The sequence below is a fragment of the Eulemur rufifrons genome, chromosome 28 (genome assembly GCF_041146395.1).
Source record: "Eulemur rufifrons isolate Redbay chromosome 28, OSU_ERuf_1, whole genome shotgun sequence".
Taxonomy (NCBI): Eukaryota; Metazoa; Chordata; class Mammalia; order Primates; family Lemuridae; genus Eulemur; species Eulemur rufifrons.
The window spans coordinates 30,437,152-30,456,354 of NC_091010.1; the positions used below are offsets into that span (position 1 = coordinate 30,437,152).

Here is a 19,203-nt window from a genome sequence, read left to right on the forward strand (position 1 = left end):
GGATCTTAACTCACTGTTTCTAATAATTAACTGCCTACAGAGATTGTTTTTTTTCCACAACTTTTGGAGAGAGTTGAGCAGACAGAAAGGAAGTGTAAATCCTCCTTGTTAGACCAGTTCAGCTAGACTACTGATAAACTAGTATCCAGGAGAAGGGGGGAAAAAAAGGGGAAAACCAGATGCAGTGGCTCCAGCAACAGTAAGAAAAGAATAAGGAAGGTCAGTATACATCCATGTAAAAGGTCTTCAAGATATTTGTCAAGTGAAGAAAAAAAGGCACATACCAGTGTGTATAATATACTGAATGCTATTTTTTGTGCGAAATAATAGAGGAACCCCGGTTGAATGTGCTCAGGTATGCATAAAGAAACTCTAGACGGTTATAAAAGAAGCAAGAGGCACTGGTTATCTGTGGAGATGAGGATTTGATGAGACATAGGTAAATGAGGGACTGTATATCCTTTGTCCATTTTGAAATTTTTGAGCCATGCACATGTTTTGCCTATTCAATAGGTAAGTAAACAAGCATACAGCCATATGGTGAGATTCTATGTATTTATTAAAAAAAAACACTAAAGATGCTTTCTATGGATTGATAGGGAAAAATTTTCAAAGATGTTAAGTGAATGAGGCAAGGTGCAGAATATAATGTATAGAATGCTACTTTTTGTTGAAAAAGAGGGAAATCGAAGAATATTTGCTTAGTGTTTCATAAAGGAACTCTGGAAGGGTATTCACGTCGGTGAGAGTTGTGATGTGCTGCCAGTTCCCCTCCAGGCTCCCTTCGGGAATGAAAGACTCCTTGTCCCGACTGTGGGGGACGCTGCTGGCAGATGGCCTTCAGCTGACAGCCCTTGTGGAGCCACCTCACCTCAGGTCACCCACCACCCCTTCCTGGGTGGCCGCATCCAGTGAATGATCGACAGGGGGCTGTGACGGGGCGGCTCCGCACGCCTAACTCCGGGCAGCTCTGCTGGGTCAGCCCAACTTTAGAAATCCCCTTTGTTAAAACTGCAGGGGTGCCTGTCTTCTCCCTCTGCCATCTGTGCCCTTCCACAGGTGTTGACTGGGGAGCACTCCTAGTCATCTTCGTCTGGCTAACAGTCTACTTCCTACGGAACCCAAGAACCTAAAAACCAGCAGCTAAAATCAGTGGTTCCCTGTGGTTGGGCAGGGATGGGAACCTGATGAAGGGGTATGAGCTTGAGAAGGAGACATTTCACTCTATGCATTTTTATAATTAAAAAAAATTTTTGTACCACGTGGATGCATGCTTTATTCAAATCATAAATGAAAATTTAAAAGTTAACTTAATGTCAGTGAAATTTTGTGCTTTCCCATGTACCTGTTTAGAGAACCTTTTATATTTTTTAATTTAAGAGACATTTTAATCCAAAATACTGTCCCCTACCACACTCTAAATAGGCTTTTCTTTTCTGTTTGTTTTTCTTTAGGACCTACAGAGAAACACCTCCTTGATTTCGTCTTACAATGGAACTTAAAAAGTCACCTGATGGTGGATGGGGCTGGGTGATTGTGTTTGTCTCCTTCCTTACTCAGTTTTTGTGTTACGGATCCCCGCTGGCTGTTGGAGTCCTGTACATAGAATGGCTGGATGCCTTTGGTGAAGGAAAAGGCAAAACAGCCTGGGTGGGATCCCTGGCAAGTGGAGTTGGCTTGCTTGCAAGTAAGTGGATACATTTATGCCTCTTCTTACTCTTTAATCATTTAATTACATGTGTTGCATCATTAACACTGCAAGGCATAGGAGGCTTCTTTTTTTAAAAAGCATATGTTGAAACACTCTTTCACTGTAATAAAGCTGTGTGAACATACAGGTATTCCATAAGATATTCAATCATTCATTCATTTCTTTATTCATTTATTTTCTACTATGTACCAGGCAGTGTGCTAGCGGCTGGCAATGAAAATATAAACAGCAAACACATGGTTCCTGCCCATAAGAGTAGGAACCAGTCTAGTAAGAGACACACATCCATGAGTAAGAATACAGGAAGGTGAAGGTCGTGATCCAGGTATGTTCAAGGTACACTGGTGACCAAAGGTCCAAAGGATCAAATGATTCTCAGCAGCTCTCTAAGCAGGTTCTACATGGCTCATGGTTACTCCTTTTTGATTCAGGTACACTGTGGTCAAATAGCATGTCCTATGCTCATGACAACTTCATAAGAAAAATCTGACATATCTAAGAGTTTCACAATGATGATGTTATTAAGGATTTTAACATAGTGTTATGTGAAAGATATTTGTGATGTATTTGTATGTCTCCAAAAGTAATATTCTTCATAAACAATCACATATTTTATAATAGTGATTCCTATCATCTTTAGAGAGAACAGTAGAGAAATTTTATTTTCCTTTTCACCATTAAAATCATATGCCACTCTAATTTCTGGAATCATAGTTTGAACTCTGCAAGAATATTTAGTGATCATCACTCTAATGTACTTGGAACTATTTAAGCACAAATGTGCTTAGACGGTGACCTAGATGCTAGAAGGGGTCAGTGGCCCTGGGGTCTCTTCCTATGTGCTTTGAACTTGCAGTTACTCGTTGAGCAAGTCACAGTCTCTATTCTTACAAGGAAAATTAGGACATTGCATGCAATGATTTGTAAAGTGTTTTTCAGCTCTAGAATGGTTTCATGAAAATATGCCTGAAACAAAATGCATTGGCCATTCCTTTTTTTAAATGTGTCTCTCCTTGATATTAAAGGGGACTTCTAAAGAAAGAACAAATGCTTCCAACTATTGTATTACTTTGTTAAATTATAAACAAGACAAAAACACTTGAAAACCAATGCTGGATCATCTGGCTGTGTCAGATAATTAAACATACCTAAACAAATAAAAATAATACTGCCTTCATGAGCTCAAGAGAAACAGGAAAAGTTTGCCCAAGATTTGTTTGAGAGCGTATTTCAAAATAGGATTTGTTTGTAAAGCCATCAAAGTACAAGTGGATAATAATTGATATGTAAATAAAGGGATTTGAAAGTATTGATTGCTAGAAAATGTATATTGGAGAGGAAAGAATTTTTTTTAATGTTCTCTAGTTACTCACCATTTCTATCAGCATATTCTAAGTTAAACAGAAATGTAATATACCTTGGCTTCTAGCAAGGGTCAAAGGATAATTGAAATATCTCAATTAGCACATGCTTGGAGAACAAAACTTCTTTCCACAAGTCTGTCCAGGTAGGAGTTGAGGATTGAGGGAAGCTGAGATCTCCTTAAGGATGGGACATTTGTGGTAGGAGCTAAGGCTGGCTCTCTTTGAAAATTAAACCGCAGCTGTGCTTGCTCCAGGTTCCTGGGTGGGTGGCCACTCATCTCAAGGGCCAGGAACAGCCCTCTTCATTTTTAAGCAGGACTGGCTACATAATTTGCGGGCCCCAGTGCAAAATGAAAATACGGGATCCTTGGTAAAAAATTGTTAAGAATTTCATGACGGTGCCAATAGGGCATTAAACCAATCCTCCTAATAGCTGGGCCTCCTAATAGCAGGATCATTCTAAACCCTGTGAAACTGCATTGGTCACAAATGCAAGAAGCCGGCCCTGTGTGGAGGGGCTGGGGAGATAGAGCGTCTTGCCCAAAGTCAGGGAGAGAATAAGAACTCGAAGGAGTTTGGAGCTGCACTCAGAGGCAAATTCAGGTCCTGGCTCTACCATCATTTAGTGAGTGGCCTTGTGCAAGTCATTTAACCCCTCTAGGCCCAACGTCATCAGCTAGATGAGGAGGCACCTTGACTCGCTGCTCAAAGCTTTTGAAGGTGAACATAGAAAAAGGAGAGCAGGGGATTCAAGAATGAGAAAGTGGTGGTGCTGGCGGCAGCGGGAGGAAGATGACCGTAAGAGCTACCACTTATGGGTGTGTGTGTATATATATATATGTGCTTTAGATACTGTGTCCAGGTCTGAGCATAGCTGACTCCACCCAATGTACTGTTTTTCATATTGGCCTCTCTTGGTTATTTATAACATAAATTAAGAGACAAATCCTGAAACTATGTTTATATATTATAGTATCAACAGGAAGTGTTTAGCAGTGTGTGAGCCACATTGACCATCCACTTTCTTAGCAACCTTGTTCTGCAGAGAAACAGATGGACCATCACCACCTTGGAAGTGAAACAAGTATATTTCATGTTGCTGACTCAAGTGGTTATCAGTGGCTCTTAACCAAGGTGATAATTAGAATCATCTATAGGACAATTCAGCATAGAATTGTCTGGATTCGCCCCTCAACCATTCTAATTCAGTTGGTCTATAATGGAGTCCAGACACATGAATTTTTTTAAAGTCCCAAAAATGATTTTTAGTTGGGAACGACCACTGGCTTAAGCTCTCTTTATTTAGGTTTCAGTCTTACACTTTTTGATAACTCTCTTATGTATAATTTGTTTGAATTTTTTTTATTCAAAAGGGAACTACTGTAGGTTTCCGCTTGGGTGTAGCACTGCTCATGCCATGTAAATCATGAAAAATAACTTATGTGTCCAATGACCCTGGTTCTGATGGGAAATAAAACATATAAATGGACATCTTTTATCCTTTTTTGATAAAATATGAACTTATACATATGTATTTACATACATCTTTTTGAGAAAAGATGAGCTTTACATATATTCATATTCACAGTTGCTCTTAAATTCAGGGGCATATATGAATTATTTGAGCTTGTCTTAAGAGCCACTTTTATACACATCAGTGGGTCAGGGATGAGGGTAAGGAATCTGCACTTTAGCTCCTCAGTTGATTCTGATGCAGGCAGGCCATCTGGTATCTGAGAAACATTAGCTATTTTTTCTTTTTTTTTTTGAGACAGAGTCTCACTCTGTTGCCTGGGCCAGAGTGCCATGGCGTCAGCCTAGCTCACAGCAGCCTCAAACTCCTGGGCTCAAGCGATCCTACTGCCTCAGCCTCCCAAGTAGCTGGGACTACAGGCATGCGCCACCATGCCCGGCTAATTTCTTTCTATGTTTTAGTAGAGACGGAGTCTCGCTGTTGCTCAGGCTGGTCTCAAATTCCTGACCTCAAATGATCCTCCTGCCTCAGCCTCCCAAAGTGCTGGGATTACAGGCATAAGCCACCACGGCTGGCCAACTATTTTCTTTATCCAGTTTTATCCAGAGAAGATCTACTAGGTGTCAACCTTGACCGATTCTTTGATCCAACCTCTGCAGCTTTATAATTGAGCAAGGCACAGCAGCATCAGTATGTTTTCCAAGCAACATAAAAATTCTGCTTTTTATGTACTTGTCCCGAAGTTCTCTAAGTGCCCCTTTTGTGCCTGGCTCAATAGCAGCCACTTTCACTTACTTTATCTTAGTTGATCCTCATAACAACGCATTGAGATGGGTGCTATTGTCCTCAAGGTTTAATGACCTGCCCAAGAGGAAACACTTTCTCCAATGGGAGGAGTGGCACCTGAGCTCAGGTTTCTTCTAACCTGTTAAGCCTGTTTCTTTATCTTTAAATTGGAACTAATAAAAGTACCTACCCCATATGATTGTTGTGTAGAATAATTGAGATAGTATTTGGCATATGGTAAGTACTCAGTAAATTTCAGTTATCAGAGAACAAATTGCTCACAAATAAAACGACTCTCCCAAGCAGTTCCAACCAAACTGCAGAACCTCTAAAGGAAAGACCCTGGCAGATGAAATGCAAAGACAGTTCTTAGGATGGGCAGGAGGGAGAGCTGGAACTTTGCTGAGATTATGTCTAAGCATCTAAAATGGAAAGGCCCACTCCTTATCTTTGACAAACTTAGATTTGGATAGTAGCTCATAATAGCATATTAGAGCTGTGAAAAAATATGCACTCTTCATAACCTTAATTCTTAATTCCTTTTCTCTGAAACCTGAGTAATTCAGGAGAAAATACTTCTTCCTTTTGCCTAAATTATTTGTCCAGATAATCCTTGGGATGAGTAAAGCTGGGGATAAAAAGGATCCTACTCTCTGGGTGATCCATTGTGAAGGAACTCATCATCGTTACATATGTTTGTAGGGTCTTCTCTGTGGTAGGGATGCCAAGATATCCATGCTTCTACGGGGTTCGTAGTCTCAGGGAAGAGATAGAAAAAAAGGTAACTAATAATTTGAGACTTTATAAATACCAAGGAGAATAGCATTGGTAAGACAATCTGCAGTTTTATAGATATAGCCTTCAAGGTGGGCCACATGGAAAGATGGACCGTCACAGGTGAACAGGCAGGGAGAGGGCAGCTCATGCAAAGTCCTTGTGTGCAAAGTCCTGGAGCCCACACTGCAGATGATGTGTTTGGGCTGAGTAAATTTGGCTGGAGAGGAGGGTTGGTGTTGGGAGGTATGATGGTCAGTTTTATGCGTCAATTTGGCTAGGTTACATTCCATGGTTATGCAAACACTAATCTAGGTGTTGCTGTGAAGGTATTTTGTAGCTGTGCATACAGTTCATCATCAGTTAACTTTATGTAAGGTAGATTAGCCTAGATAATCCAGATGGATTTGATTCAATGTGTTGAAAGGCTTTTAAGAGCAGAAATGAGCTTTCCCAGGAGAAGAAATTCTGCTTGTGGCTGCAACTTCAGACCATGCCTGAGAGTTCCTACATGCCCTTCCTAGTGACTTGCCCTGCAGATTTTCGACTTGCCCAGCTAGGCAAGTATTGTCTGGCTAATCTTGTAAGCCAATTCCTTGTAATAAATCTCTTAATATATATTTCTTACTGGTTTTGTCTCTCTGGTTGAAACCTGACTGATAAAGGAGGAATGGAAGGTAACTGAATGGCCTTGCATTGTTTTAAGATGAGCTAGAGTGCCTTTGGCTAGATGTTGTTCTTCAGATTCAAGGGAGGGTGGGGCTGCTTCTCGGACAACCTAGTGGCTAAAATTGCAGGCAGATCTTTCTTCAGTAGTTTTGTACTGAAGATCTTTCTTTGGTAGTTTTCAGCAGATTTAATAGTCCTCACACCCACTTTTGTCCTCAGTTCCTCTAAAGGCCTTCAGACTCATACTGTGAGTCAGTAAACTTATCCCATGTTAATACAGTGAGTGAGAACGGCCTCAGTGTCATTCTCTTTCTCAAGAAGATGAACTTGAGGTTCACAGTCTCAGCTGGAACAAGGAGTGAGGAACTTGCCAGTTTGAAGAAGCCCACGCCATGAGCTCCCTGCATTGTAGGTGGAGGAGCAGGGCTTTCACGGACCCAACTGCTTCACTTTGTTAGGAAATCCCTTCTGCACGGCAGATCTACAAGCTGGTTACTGCTATATTTTATTTCCCACCGTACACTGGCCAACTTAAGGATTCAATGCAGCAGACCTGGTCGTCCTTCCACTCTTGGGACTGTGAAACGTTTTAGGAGAAAGAAGTGCATGGAGGTTGACTTTATTTCCCAAAGGGAATAATTTCATTCTCAGAGCTACCTTATAATAATTTCAAACTAGAAAAGCACATTACGTTTCTGATTCCTACATTTAGAATGCATTTTCCTTCCTTTGGCTGACATAATTATACTCCATGGCCCTGTTCAAGGCTCAGTTCCTTGGCCCTAGGTGATCTCTCGCTTCTGAAATCCCAAAACACACTGTCTTGAACCTTCCTTTTGGTGCTTATTGACGGTGGCCTTTGGTTTTAGTTTAATCCTTGAAATATGTTTGTTTTGCCTCTGGTCTAGGCCCTGGATTGTGCATGGTTTTCTGTGTCTTCTAATGAGATATGAGACTCTAGTGCTGTGCTTTACAATACAGTGGACATATGGCTACTGAGCACTCGAAATGTGGCTCATTCGAATTGAGATGTGCTATAGGTGTAAGAAATATACACTGGATTCCACAGACTTGGCACAAAAAAGAATGAAAAATATCTCAATGATGTTGAAATGTTGAAATGATAATATTTTGGATATATTAAGTTTGGCAGAATATGTTATTAAAATTAATTTCACCTCCTTTTATTTTTCATATGTTGCTATTCGAAAGTGTAAAATTTCATATGCGGTTCACATGTGTGACTCCTTATGTTTGTATCGTACAGTACAGCTCCAGTGGATGCTTGGTAAATATTGAAGGAATGACAATGGCTAGTTATTCATTTTTCTGTCTGATTAACACAGAACTAAATACAATGTTGCTAACATATTTTAAAATTTGTAATGCATTCTTCCTCCGCGCTAACTTCAACAGCCAGCAAAAATTGAACTGTATTGTCTCTTCCCAAATTTTTCTAATTCATCTGTGATAACAAAATTCTTTTTAAGGTAGAGTTTTCATTTTCCTTCCCATCATCATCGGCTGAAAGTGGTATCAATCAGTCCGGCTTGCAGACAGCTGAGTAACAAAGAGTTTTCTATTTTTTGTTTTGTATTTAAGAGGTTGCAATGCTCAAAATCCCATCTTCGGCCTCCTTTCTTTCTTCACCCCTCACTTTGGTTTGTAGGGTTATTTGTTCTCCTTAACATATGGGTTTTTACCTTTTTGGGGGGAATGTGTCAGTATTTGTGCCAAAAATGTTGCCAGGCCATTATGCAGGAGGGTAGAATATCTTTTAAGGGCCCTGTATACCACCTAGAAAGGACAGAACCGTTCCCCTCCCAGTGCCCCACACTGCCCTCTGCCCTCTGCCCTCTGCCCTCCACCCTCCTTAGGCCATTCTTCTGTGCTGCCTGCCAGCCCTGCTACTTAACAGTCCAGCTCAGGATTTTCAGTCCCACCAACCAGTCAAGGTTAATTTCCCAACCAGAAAGTCGTAACAACAACAATGGCTCCTAATCACCAATACCGAAAACAGTAGTGATGGCTCTCAAACACCAGTATTCGGGCAACTGTAAGTTCAAGTAAAACTTTTACCAAGGGCAAAATGAATATAAAGGCAATGATATGTGGAGTGTGTGTGTATGTGTGTGGTTCCCGCTGTCTTCCTACTATTTTGCATTTTATTCTGAAATTACAGCCTTCTCACTATTTCCTTATTCAAATATTCCTTCTTCTCTAATGAAGTGGTGGTAATAATAGATGGTTATTACATTTTAAAAATGTCTTGTTAAATGAAAAATTGGCAATCCCTTTCTTTTCTTCCTAAAATTTTTCAGGTTCAAATGTATGGAATCACTGTTTCATGTTTTGGTTTAACTAACTTTTGTTCCAAAGATCCTTTCTGCAAAGTGAAAGACCTGAAACATAATAAGAAATCTCCGCTGGTTGTAGTCCTTTGGCTTAATTTGTCTCATGAAACTCATCCAGTGCTGAGAAATAATACATGGTTTATCATCTTGGAGACTTTGCATTTTATTACAAAGAACTAAACAAATAAATGTGTCAAGATTTGCAGATGTGACTTGGTGGTCACTTCATTGTACTTTGCCCTAATTGTTATTGATGAAATATGAGGCTATTGTGGATTAAATCTATGTAAAGAGAATCTATAAATATACCCTGGCTCTAAGGATGAGGGTAAAATAATTTGCTCTAAATTTTTAAATATCACTTGATCATAAAGGTTATGTTTTTATGTAACATAAATTAAAACTATGTAATCTGTAAGATATTAACAAAAACACATTGATGTTATGTTCTTTACTAATATTTTGATTTCTAGAAAATTAAGGTACCAATTAAACTACTTTTCAATTGGTGAGAATGCTGGGCTGACACTGGCCTTCACACTAACATTGATCAGCTTTGGATTCTTGTTCAAATGATGTGACCTTTCTGAGCCCCGGTTTCATCATTTTTAAATTAAGATGTTTGGATCATTTCCAACTTCCAAAATTTCAGCTCTAAAATTTTTTGTCTTGAATCTCCAACATCAAGATATTTTTTCTCTAAGTAAGCAGTAGATGGCAGTGTGAAAGTTGTTTGTTTTTTTTTTAAAAAATGGCTTTCAATTTGCTGTTTCCGTCTGCGAAATAATTTCTGCTCATTTCTTTCTGATACCTAAATTTTTTTCAAAGAATCATGTGTTAGGCAAAAATGATGTAAGCATTTATCATACAATTGATAACAAGGCTATATATTTTATAGAACAGTGGTTTTAGTTGTACATGCTATAAAATTATTAGCCCTCATTCCCACCCCCAGACTCCCCAGCTCTGGAGTTTCCTTGTGGAGTTAACATGCATTAAAATGCATAGATTTAAAGTCTTATTTTGTGGATGAAACTTGAAACTTTTCAAGTATGCCAATAATACTCTCTGTGTCTTTCAATCCTCTTGTGCTGTTAAATTTGTGAACACTGACTGTCAATGTCCATGCAGTTTGGTAACAAACAGAGAAGGGTCATGCCTTATCCTGTCAGACATCCATTTGTGAAATTTGACTCCTGTAAAACCATTTCTATTTTTGAAGTATCTACTTATTTCTCATTGGGTGTATGGACAGCTCAACTATTGGATGATAAGTTTGGTCTTTCAAATGGATTTTCCTTTTAAAGCACTGACACAGACAATTTCCCTCTGCTTGTCTTGTACTCTTCTGCACTGGCTCACACAAGAGGGCCTGATCATGCCAGGGGCCAGTTCAGGGCCAGGGAGGAAGGTGGGAGAGCCACAAGCATTGGGAGCTATGATCTCAGTGTATCTTGGTGGCCATTATCTGGACTTAGCCATGCGTTTAAGAGATTCTCTGGTATTGGGAAGAATGTTGGGCATGGGGTCTTCAGATCCTGGCTTTGCCATTTACTAACAATGCGATTGTGGATGGATTCCATCATTTCTCTGTTTGAGGTTGCTTTAAAAACAAGTAAAAGATACATACAGAAAAGTCTACATATTATGAGAGTATAGCTTGATGAATTTTCACAAACTGAACACACCCCTGTAATCAGCACACTCACACCAAGGAACAGAACGTGAGCAGTACCCTGGAGCTTGGCTTTGCTCTCTTCTGAGTATAACTCCCCAGCTCCTCCCAAAGATAATCACTGTCCTGACATCCAACCATAGATTAGTTTTGCCTGTTTTGATACTTTTTATAGTTGGAATTATGTGGTTTGTACTTCTTTGTGTTGGGTGTCTTTCACTCAGCATCTTTGTTGTGTATATTTGTGGATCCATATTGTTATGTATAGTTGTGGCTCCTTCACTCTGCCTGCCATGTGATAGTCCATTGTATGAATATACCAGAATTTACTTATACATCCTACTGTTGATGAACACCTGGGTTTCTTGGTGTTAGCTATTATAAATAATTCTGCTATGAACATTTATGTATACGACTTTGGCTGTAGGTATCTCTATTGGATATATACATAGAATTGGAACTTCTGGGTTTTACAGTGTGCTATGTTCAACTTCAGGAGATAATTCCAGCAGTATATGAAAATTCTGCTTGCTCCACATTCTTGCTAACACTATTGCCTGTCTTTAACCATTCTAGTGGGTGTGCTTTTTGAAAATTGGACATCGTAATTTGTATCTGGAAAGGTTCTTGTCAACTTAATTAATGTATGCTTTTCTTTGCTTCCAAATCCTGGTTCTTTCTTTTACCATGGACTTGGACAAACTCTCTGAGCTTCAGTTTCCTTCCATGTAAAATGAGACTATTAGACTGAATGACCCTTAATGTCTTTTTATTTCTAGTATGCTAAGCTTTGTACTTCTGGGTACTTTTCGGGTACAGTGCTAGTGGGAAAGAATTCAATATCCCTTAAATTCTATTGCATGAGCAGTTGCCCACTTATGCATAGAACAACTCCAGGTAATGGTCACTTTTGCCCATCATCAGTCAACAGGGCATGGTAACACTATGAGGTGGGTACCGTTATTCCAATTTTCAGATGAGGAAAGATCAAATAAATTGCCTAAGATCAAACAGCTAGCAAGTAACAAGGCTAAAATTTGAATAAAGTCTGACTCCATAGCCCTCATTTCTTAACTATGTGATCTTACCATCCTTTAATTTCCTTATCAAAGAAATGGGAAATGGAACTAACAATTGTGTCTACCCCTCAGGGTTGCAGGAAGATTTAAATGAGATGAGATCGTTTATGTGAAATACCTTGCATAGTGTCTGCATGTTGTAAATACTCAGAAGATGCTTATTTTTGTTGTTTTATGATGGAAAGAATTATTTTGAACTTATGATGGGTGGATCATATGGTTGTGGGAAAGAGGTTGCTGTTAAATAAGTGAAGGTTTCATTTCTTTGTTTAGGTCCTGTCTGCAGTCTCTGTGTCTCGTCTTTTGGAGCAAGACCCGTCACAATCTTCAGTGGCTTCATGGTGGCTGGAGGTCTGATGCTGAGCAGTTTTGCTCCCAATATCTACTTTTTGTTTTTTTCCTATGGCATTGTTGTAGGTAAGGAACCTGGTCACTATTACTTTTTTAACCTAAGAGTTATGCATCATTTTACCCGTGTCAGGTTTATTATTCAGTTAACATAAAGGAGTGAAAACACTCACTAATATAATAGCATGATTCAATGACCGTTTTTCTAAAACTTGTTGCTTTAATAAAAAAATCTGCCTAGTGAATCAAAACGTTTGAAAGGATAAACACATTTCTAAAATTCATATTATGTCTCCTTGCAAAGCGCAGGAAGGTTTTTCATCTCAGACCTTGTCTCTGTATAGAACAAAAAGGAAAAATGACAGAGGGGGGAATATAAAAGTTAGATATCGCTGACATCTGTCACTTCTCACTGACTTAGGAAGTGGCCCCTTTCCTATCAGGTGCTCAATCAGGGCTCTTTTTTTTTTTTTAGAAACAGAATCTTGCTCTGTTGTCTACACTAGGATGCAGTGACTCAATCATCATTCACTGCAGCCTTGAGCTCCTGGGCTCAAGTGGTCCTCCTAGCTCAGCCTCCCAAATAGGTAGGACCGAGGCACATCATTACGCCTGGCTAATTTTTTCTTATTTTTTGTGGAGACGGGGTCTTGCTATGTTGTCCAGACGGGTCTCAAACTACTGGCCTCAAATGATCCTCCTGCCTGAGCCTCCCAAAATGCTGGGATTACAGGCATGAGCTGCCTCACTTGGCCCAAGCAGGACTCTTTGGTTTGTGTTCAAAAATAGCTGTTGCATTTCACAGCATCTGTTGCCAGTGTCCAAATCAAAAGTCACAGCAGAAGTAAAAAGTAGATTTTAAAGCATTTATTGTTATTATTTTTAAAGATAAGGCAGGAGTGGAGGAGACTGACTGATGAGGATGATTGGTGATGATATTGTTTGCTGGAAAAGAAAGTGAAGAGAGGGCTCAGAACCTGAGAGCACTGACGGTTTGGGGGAGAGATCTTTGTGCTGTATTATACTAAATGCATTCAGTGTTAAGAATAGCCATACCTGATACTCCTAACAGCTTTACTTGGGAGTTTGAAAAAGATGACCTCCAGCTTTCAAAAGTTTTTTTGGTGTCTGAAACGGCCTAATTTTGCTGACTACCAACATTGCTCTTTTCTACTTGGGAATATTTCCCCAATACTAAATAATAGAAATTATAGCAGCTAATATTCACAGAGTACTTACTTATCATGTGCTGAGGACTGTGCTAAATGATTTACACGGTCTCATCTAAAATAAGAGCCTATTTTACAGAGAGAGAAAGTGAAGCTCAGAGAAGTAAAAAAATTACTAACCAAAGTCACAGAGCTAAGAGACTTGAGGCGGGGCCTATTCAGTCTGACACTAGACCGTGACCTCTTTTACATTTTCCTAATAATTCTTGGTGCTTTTAGGACTTTTAAAGTTTTTTTTTAATTTAACTACATACCTTAATACTACTCAGATCTTAATCTATTTAGACTAAACGGGTCACTTATTAGGCCTTTGAGGGTAGGTGGTATATGTTTTGTAGTTTATATTCCCTGTAGTGCTTAATATGATTTTGAATCTGTGGCTACAAATACATTAATCTCTTGTGTAAAATTTGAGAATCTTCATTGAATAATACTTTTGCATTTTTGTCTAAACTAATAAAAATAAAAATGTAGATATCTGTGTTTATGTATGAACATTGGATTTTTCCTTTTAGGACATACTTCATTTACATAGAAAATTGAATCATTATGTCATAAGATGATTTGGGCATTTTTCCCAAACTCTGGACTAGCTGTTTAAAATTTCATGGGGTTTTACTCTTATACATGGTTTCACGGTTAATCTAGGAATAGCTTTTGTGAGTATATATCAAAAGTTGCCACTGACTTAAAAATTGATAAAAAAAAGTGAGTGATGCCATAGCATTTGTATCATGAATAGAACAAAATCAATTTTTTTTTTTTTTTTGAGACAGAGTCTTGCTCTGTTGCCCCGGCTAGAGTGCAGTGGTGTCATCAGAGCTCACAGCAACCTCAAACTTCTGGGCTCAGGCGATCCTCCTGTCTCAACCTCCTGAGTAGCTAGAATTATAGGCGTACACCACCACACCTGGATAATTTTACTATTTGTAGTAGAGACAGGGTCTCACTCTTGCTCAGGATGGTCTTGAACCCTTGACCTCAAGCGATCAGCCCACCTAGGCCTCCCAGAGTACTAGGATTACAGGCATGAGTCAGCACTCCTGGCCAGAATTTTTGAAATAATTAAATTTAATGTAAACTTTTAAAATCCATACATATTAATTATACATATTTGTGGTATAGGTACATAGTGCTGTTTCAATACATATAATGGATAGTGATCAGATCAAGGTAATTAGCATATCCATCCTCTCAAACATCTATTATTTCTTTGTGTTGGGAGCATTCAATCTCCTCCTTCTATTTATAATATATATAGAAACTATATAATATATAGCACAAAACTGTATAATATATTATCATTAACTATTGTCATCCTACAGTGGTATAGAGCACTAGAACTTATTCCTCCTATCTAGATGTAATTTTGTATCCTTTAAAAAATCTCTCCCCATCCCTCCTTTCCCGCTACCCTCCCAAGCCTCTAGTATCTCCTGTTCTTTTAACTTCTGTGAGATCAACTTTTTTTAGCTTTCATATATGAGTGAGAACATGTGGTGTTTAACTTTCTCTTCCTGGCTTATTTCACTTAATATAATGTACTCCAGTTCCATCTATGTTGCTGTAAGTGACAGGATTTCATTCTTTTTAATGGCTGAGTACTATTCCATTTGTCTGTATACTACATTTACTTTATTCATTCATCTGTTGTTAGACACTTAGATTGATTCCATATCTTGGCTGTTGTGAATAGTGCTGCAGTAAACACGGGCTGCAGATGTCTCTTTGATATGCTGATTTCCTTACCATTGGATAATGCCCAGTAGTGGGATTGCTGGATTATATGGTAGTTCTATTTGTAGTTTTTTGAGGAATCTCCATAGTGTTCTCCATAGTGGCTGTACTAGTTTGTACTCTCACCAACAATGTATATGAGTTCCCTTTTCCCCATATCCTTGCCAACATTTATTTTTTATCTGTTTCATTATAGCCATTCTAACTGGGGTAAAATGATAACTCATTCTGGTTTTGATTTGCATTTTCCTGCCCTGATGATTAGTGATGTTGAATATTGTCTCTTTTTCTTTTCTTTTCTTTTCTTTTCTTCTTTCTTTCTTTCTTTCTTTCTTTTTTTTTTTTTTTTTTTTTGAGACAGAGTCTAGCTCTGTTGCTGAGATTAGAGTGCAGTGGTGTTATCATAGCTCACTGCAACCTTGAACTCTTGGACTCAAGCAATCCTCCTGTTTCCGCCTCCTGATTAGCTGGGGCTACAGGTGCGCACCACGACGACCAGCTAATTTTTTCTATTTTTTAGTAGAGACTAGGTCTCACTCTTACTCAGGCTGGTCTGGAACTCCTGAGCTGAAGTGATCCTCCCACCTCGGCTCCCAGAGTGCTAGGATTATAGGCGTGAGCCACTGCATGTGGCCCATTTTTTTTATATATTAATATTTGTTGGGCATTTGTATATATTCTTTTAAGAAATGTCTGTTGAGATCATTTACCCATTTTTTGATCAGATTGTTTATTGTTTTGCTGTTTAAATGTTTAAGTTCCTTGCATATTCTGGGTATGAATCCCCTGTCTGATGAGTAGTTTGCAAATATTTTCTCCCATTCTATAGATTGTCTTTTCACTCTATTGATTGCTTCCTTTGTTGTGCAGAAGCTTTTTAGTTTGATATAATTTCATTTATTTATTTTTGCTTTTGTAGCCTGTGCTTTTGAGCTTTATCTTATTCATAAAATCTTTTCCCAGACCAATATCCTGAAATGTTTCCCCTATGTTTTCTTCTAGTAGTTTTATTGTTTGAAGCCTTACATTTAGGTCTTTGATCCATTTTGAGTTGATGTTTGTATAGGGTGAGAGGTAGGGGTCTACTTTCATTCAGTCTCTCAGCTGGGCAGGACTGCAGCTAAGGCAGCCCGAACTTAGCCTGAGGGCAGGTTGCTGCCCAGCTTTAAATTCTCAAAATGGCACCTTGAGCCTGTGAATAGAGAGGGTAGGGCCTGTCTCAGGCAGACTGCTCTGGTAGGAAGCTATGGAGAGTGCAGTTCATTCAAAACTCAGTCCCACAGCAGTTGTCTGCAGGACGGTGGGCAGTGTCCCGGATGTGTGCTAGAAAGCCTGGTTTCCCTTCCCCTTCCTAGCCAGGTAGGGGTCGTAGCTGCATCAGCCCAAACTCAGCCCAAGGGCAGGGTGCAGCCCAGTGTCAAAATTCCAAGATGGCACCTTGGGCCTGTAACCAGAAAGGCTGGGGCTCCACCTAGGCAAGCAGTGTGGGTGAGAAACTGTGGAAAATGCTGTCTGTTAACATCTCAGTCTCGACAACAGCCTGCAGCAGGGCAATGGGGACCTTCCCAGGGGTGCATGTGGTGCCTGGGCTCCTCCACTCCTCAGAGCTGCACAGTGGTTACAGGCATGCCTGCTGTCTCCTGGTACCTGGGCTCTCAGAATGGCACCTGGCTCAAACTGCTCTACATTACTGCATTACATTACTTCATTACTGCTGCAATAATGAAATGAAGCCAACATCCAGTGCTGGTGTAGTATTTAATATTTATGCATGGAAGAAGGGGTGCTAAAGGAGGCTTCATGCAGGGATCTACACTTGAGCTGAGTCTTGAAGCACAGGCCGGATGTGGTTAGGTGGATACAGGTTGGAAGGGGAGTGAGGGTGTTGCGAGAAGAACCACCAGGAGCTCAAGTGCTCAGAGGTGTGAAATAGAATGGATACCAGCAGGCTTTTTATACATGTTTGTTAAAGAATGCACAGATCATGTGGGGAGTTGCAAATATGTCAAAGCATGGTATGTAACAGGACAGACGGTAAAAGGTTTTATGTGATCTTTAAATTTTTTTCCTAGAGGCAGGGGTCTTGGCCATGTTATCCAGGCTGGACTCAAACTCCTGGGCTCAAGTGATCCTCCTACCTCAGCTACTCTAATAGCTGGGACTACAGGAGCACTATGTGGTCTTTATTGCAAGAGCATGACATGATGATGACAGTATGACAGTATGTTTAGAAGACAAATTGGTGGAAAAAGTACTGGAGGCTGAGACACCTGAGCCCACAGTTGAGATCAGAAAAGATGAGGAAGTGAACTGAGGTAGCGTCAGTGCAGAGAGAGAGACAGAGGTGGATAATTTAGGCAGTGGGTGTCGTAAAGACCTTGATGTCTGGTTTGATGTGAGGAGATGAGGGAAAAGAGTGCCCTGACATTGTGGTCTCACCCAGAGGTGTGTGAAATGGAACATAAAGTGTAGAAACGCAATGTTAGAACATCTAAATGTATTTAGTTTCTACGTATTTAAATAAAGGGAAATAATTATGTTTTACCACTATTTATGTTTTGAATTGTCAGTAGTACAGGGAATGCTTTAAGGAATGCTTTAAGCCAGTGGTTTCCAAATTTTTTAGTTTTGGAACCCTTTTACAATCTTTTGCTTAGGACCCCAAGGAGCTTTTCATTATGTAGATTATGCTTATACATATTCTATTAAAATTTACTGCATTAAGAGCTTAAAATTTTTTATAAGTATGTGTTTATAATAGTAATTCATTTAAAGATAACAAACCCAGTACATGTTAATATAAATAACACATTTATTATAAAAAATAACTCTGTTTTCCAAAGCAAAACAAAATTTAATGAGAACAGTGCCATGGTTTTACATGTTGGCAAATCTCTTTAATGTCTGGCCTCATAGAAGACAGCTGGATTCTCATATGTACTTCTGTACTGAATCCATTGCAGTATGTTTTTTGATTGAAGTATTTGAAGAAAATCTATTATCACACAAAGATGTAGTTGGGAAAGGGAAAAGTTTCTTAATAGCCTTTTCAGGTAATTAAAGATTCTTCTTTGATACTATACCATGTTAGAGTGGGGAGCTCATGGCGTCAATGGAGAAAGAATTCTTGGCACAAAGATTAGGATAGTTTTAAAGGAATAAAGTTTATTTTACTTTCCCCTAAAGAGAAAGGGAAAAGGCTCAGCACAAGGGAAAGAAAGAAGTGCTGGCCAAAGCTAAGGGGCTTGGGGTATTTATTGAGGGTTATAAAGGAGTAAAGAAAAGTTTATTGCAGTAGACTGATAAGCAGGAGATAGCTGTGAGATGTTAAGATGTTTGTTTTTTCCTCTTTTTTTTCTTCTTATCAGTCTCCTCTGGACTGTGGCCTGTCCAGTCTGGTCTGGCAGGCGTCAAGGAGGAGGATTTACACTCCCTTTCTGTTTGCTCAGCTCTTTCAAATGCTGTAAAAACAATCTCAGCAGGCAGTTAATCTTGAAGTCAGCAAGTTAAGACCGATGTGGTTAATCTTAAACACAGCAATCTTTCTCTCCCCTTTTTCTGCTAGTTTATTTTTTCTCCGTTAGTTTATTAGCAAAGCCGTCCTATCATACCAAAACTTGGAAAGTAGTAGTATCCTAAAGATTAATTGCAATGTGGAACTTAATACCACATCTGTATACTTTTCATATTCTGTTATATTAAATCCATTTATTTATGCTGTACTTTGGATAGATCTTCATTTACACCTAATTATATAACATTGTGCATTGGTCATTTCAAAAACATTTCTTTGCTGAATTATTCAAGAACTTAAAAAATGTTGCCACATCATTATAAAACATAAAAACATTAATTTTGTTAATATTGCCAACAAGCATGTCAGAAAATCTTTATGCATTGGGAAGCTGTCAAATTCATGGTGGCAGATCTGAGTTTTCTAAAATGCTAATTTCTTTGCTGGAAAGCATGGATTTTATCATTGGTGGCAATTATGTCAGTTGCT

General features: G+C 39.1%; 1 protein-coding gene across 1 annotated transcript in view; it reads left to right on the top strand.

Annotated features, from left to right (window-relative positions):
- The window catches only part of SLC16A9 (solute carrier family 16 member 9), a 45,814-nt gene that overhangs the window by 18,679 nt on the left and 7,932 nt on the right, over positions 1-19,203 (top strand). Inside the window, exons 2-3 of the mRNA XM_069460599.1 lie at positions 1,455-1,687; positions 12,160-12,303. Coding sequence (XP_069316700.1) covers positions 1,492-1,687; positions 12,160-12,303 — 340 coding nt within the window. The 5' untranslated portion in view covers positions 1,455-1,491. The remainder of the gene's footprint in view (positions 1-1,454; positions 1,688-12,159; positions 12,304-19,203) is intronic.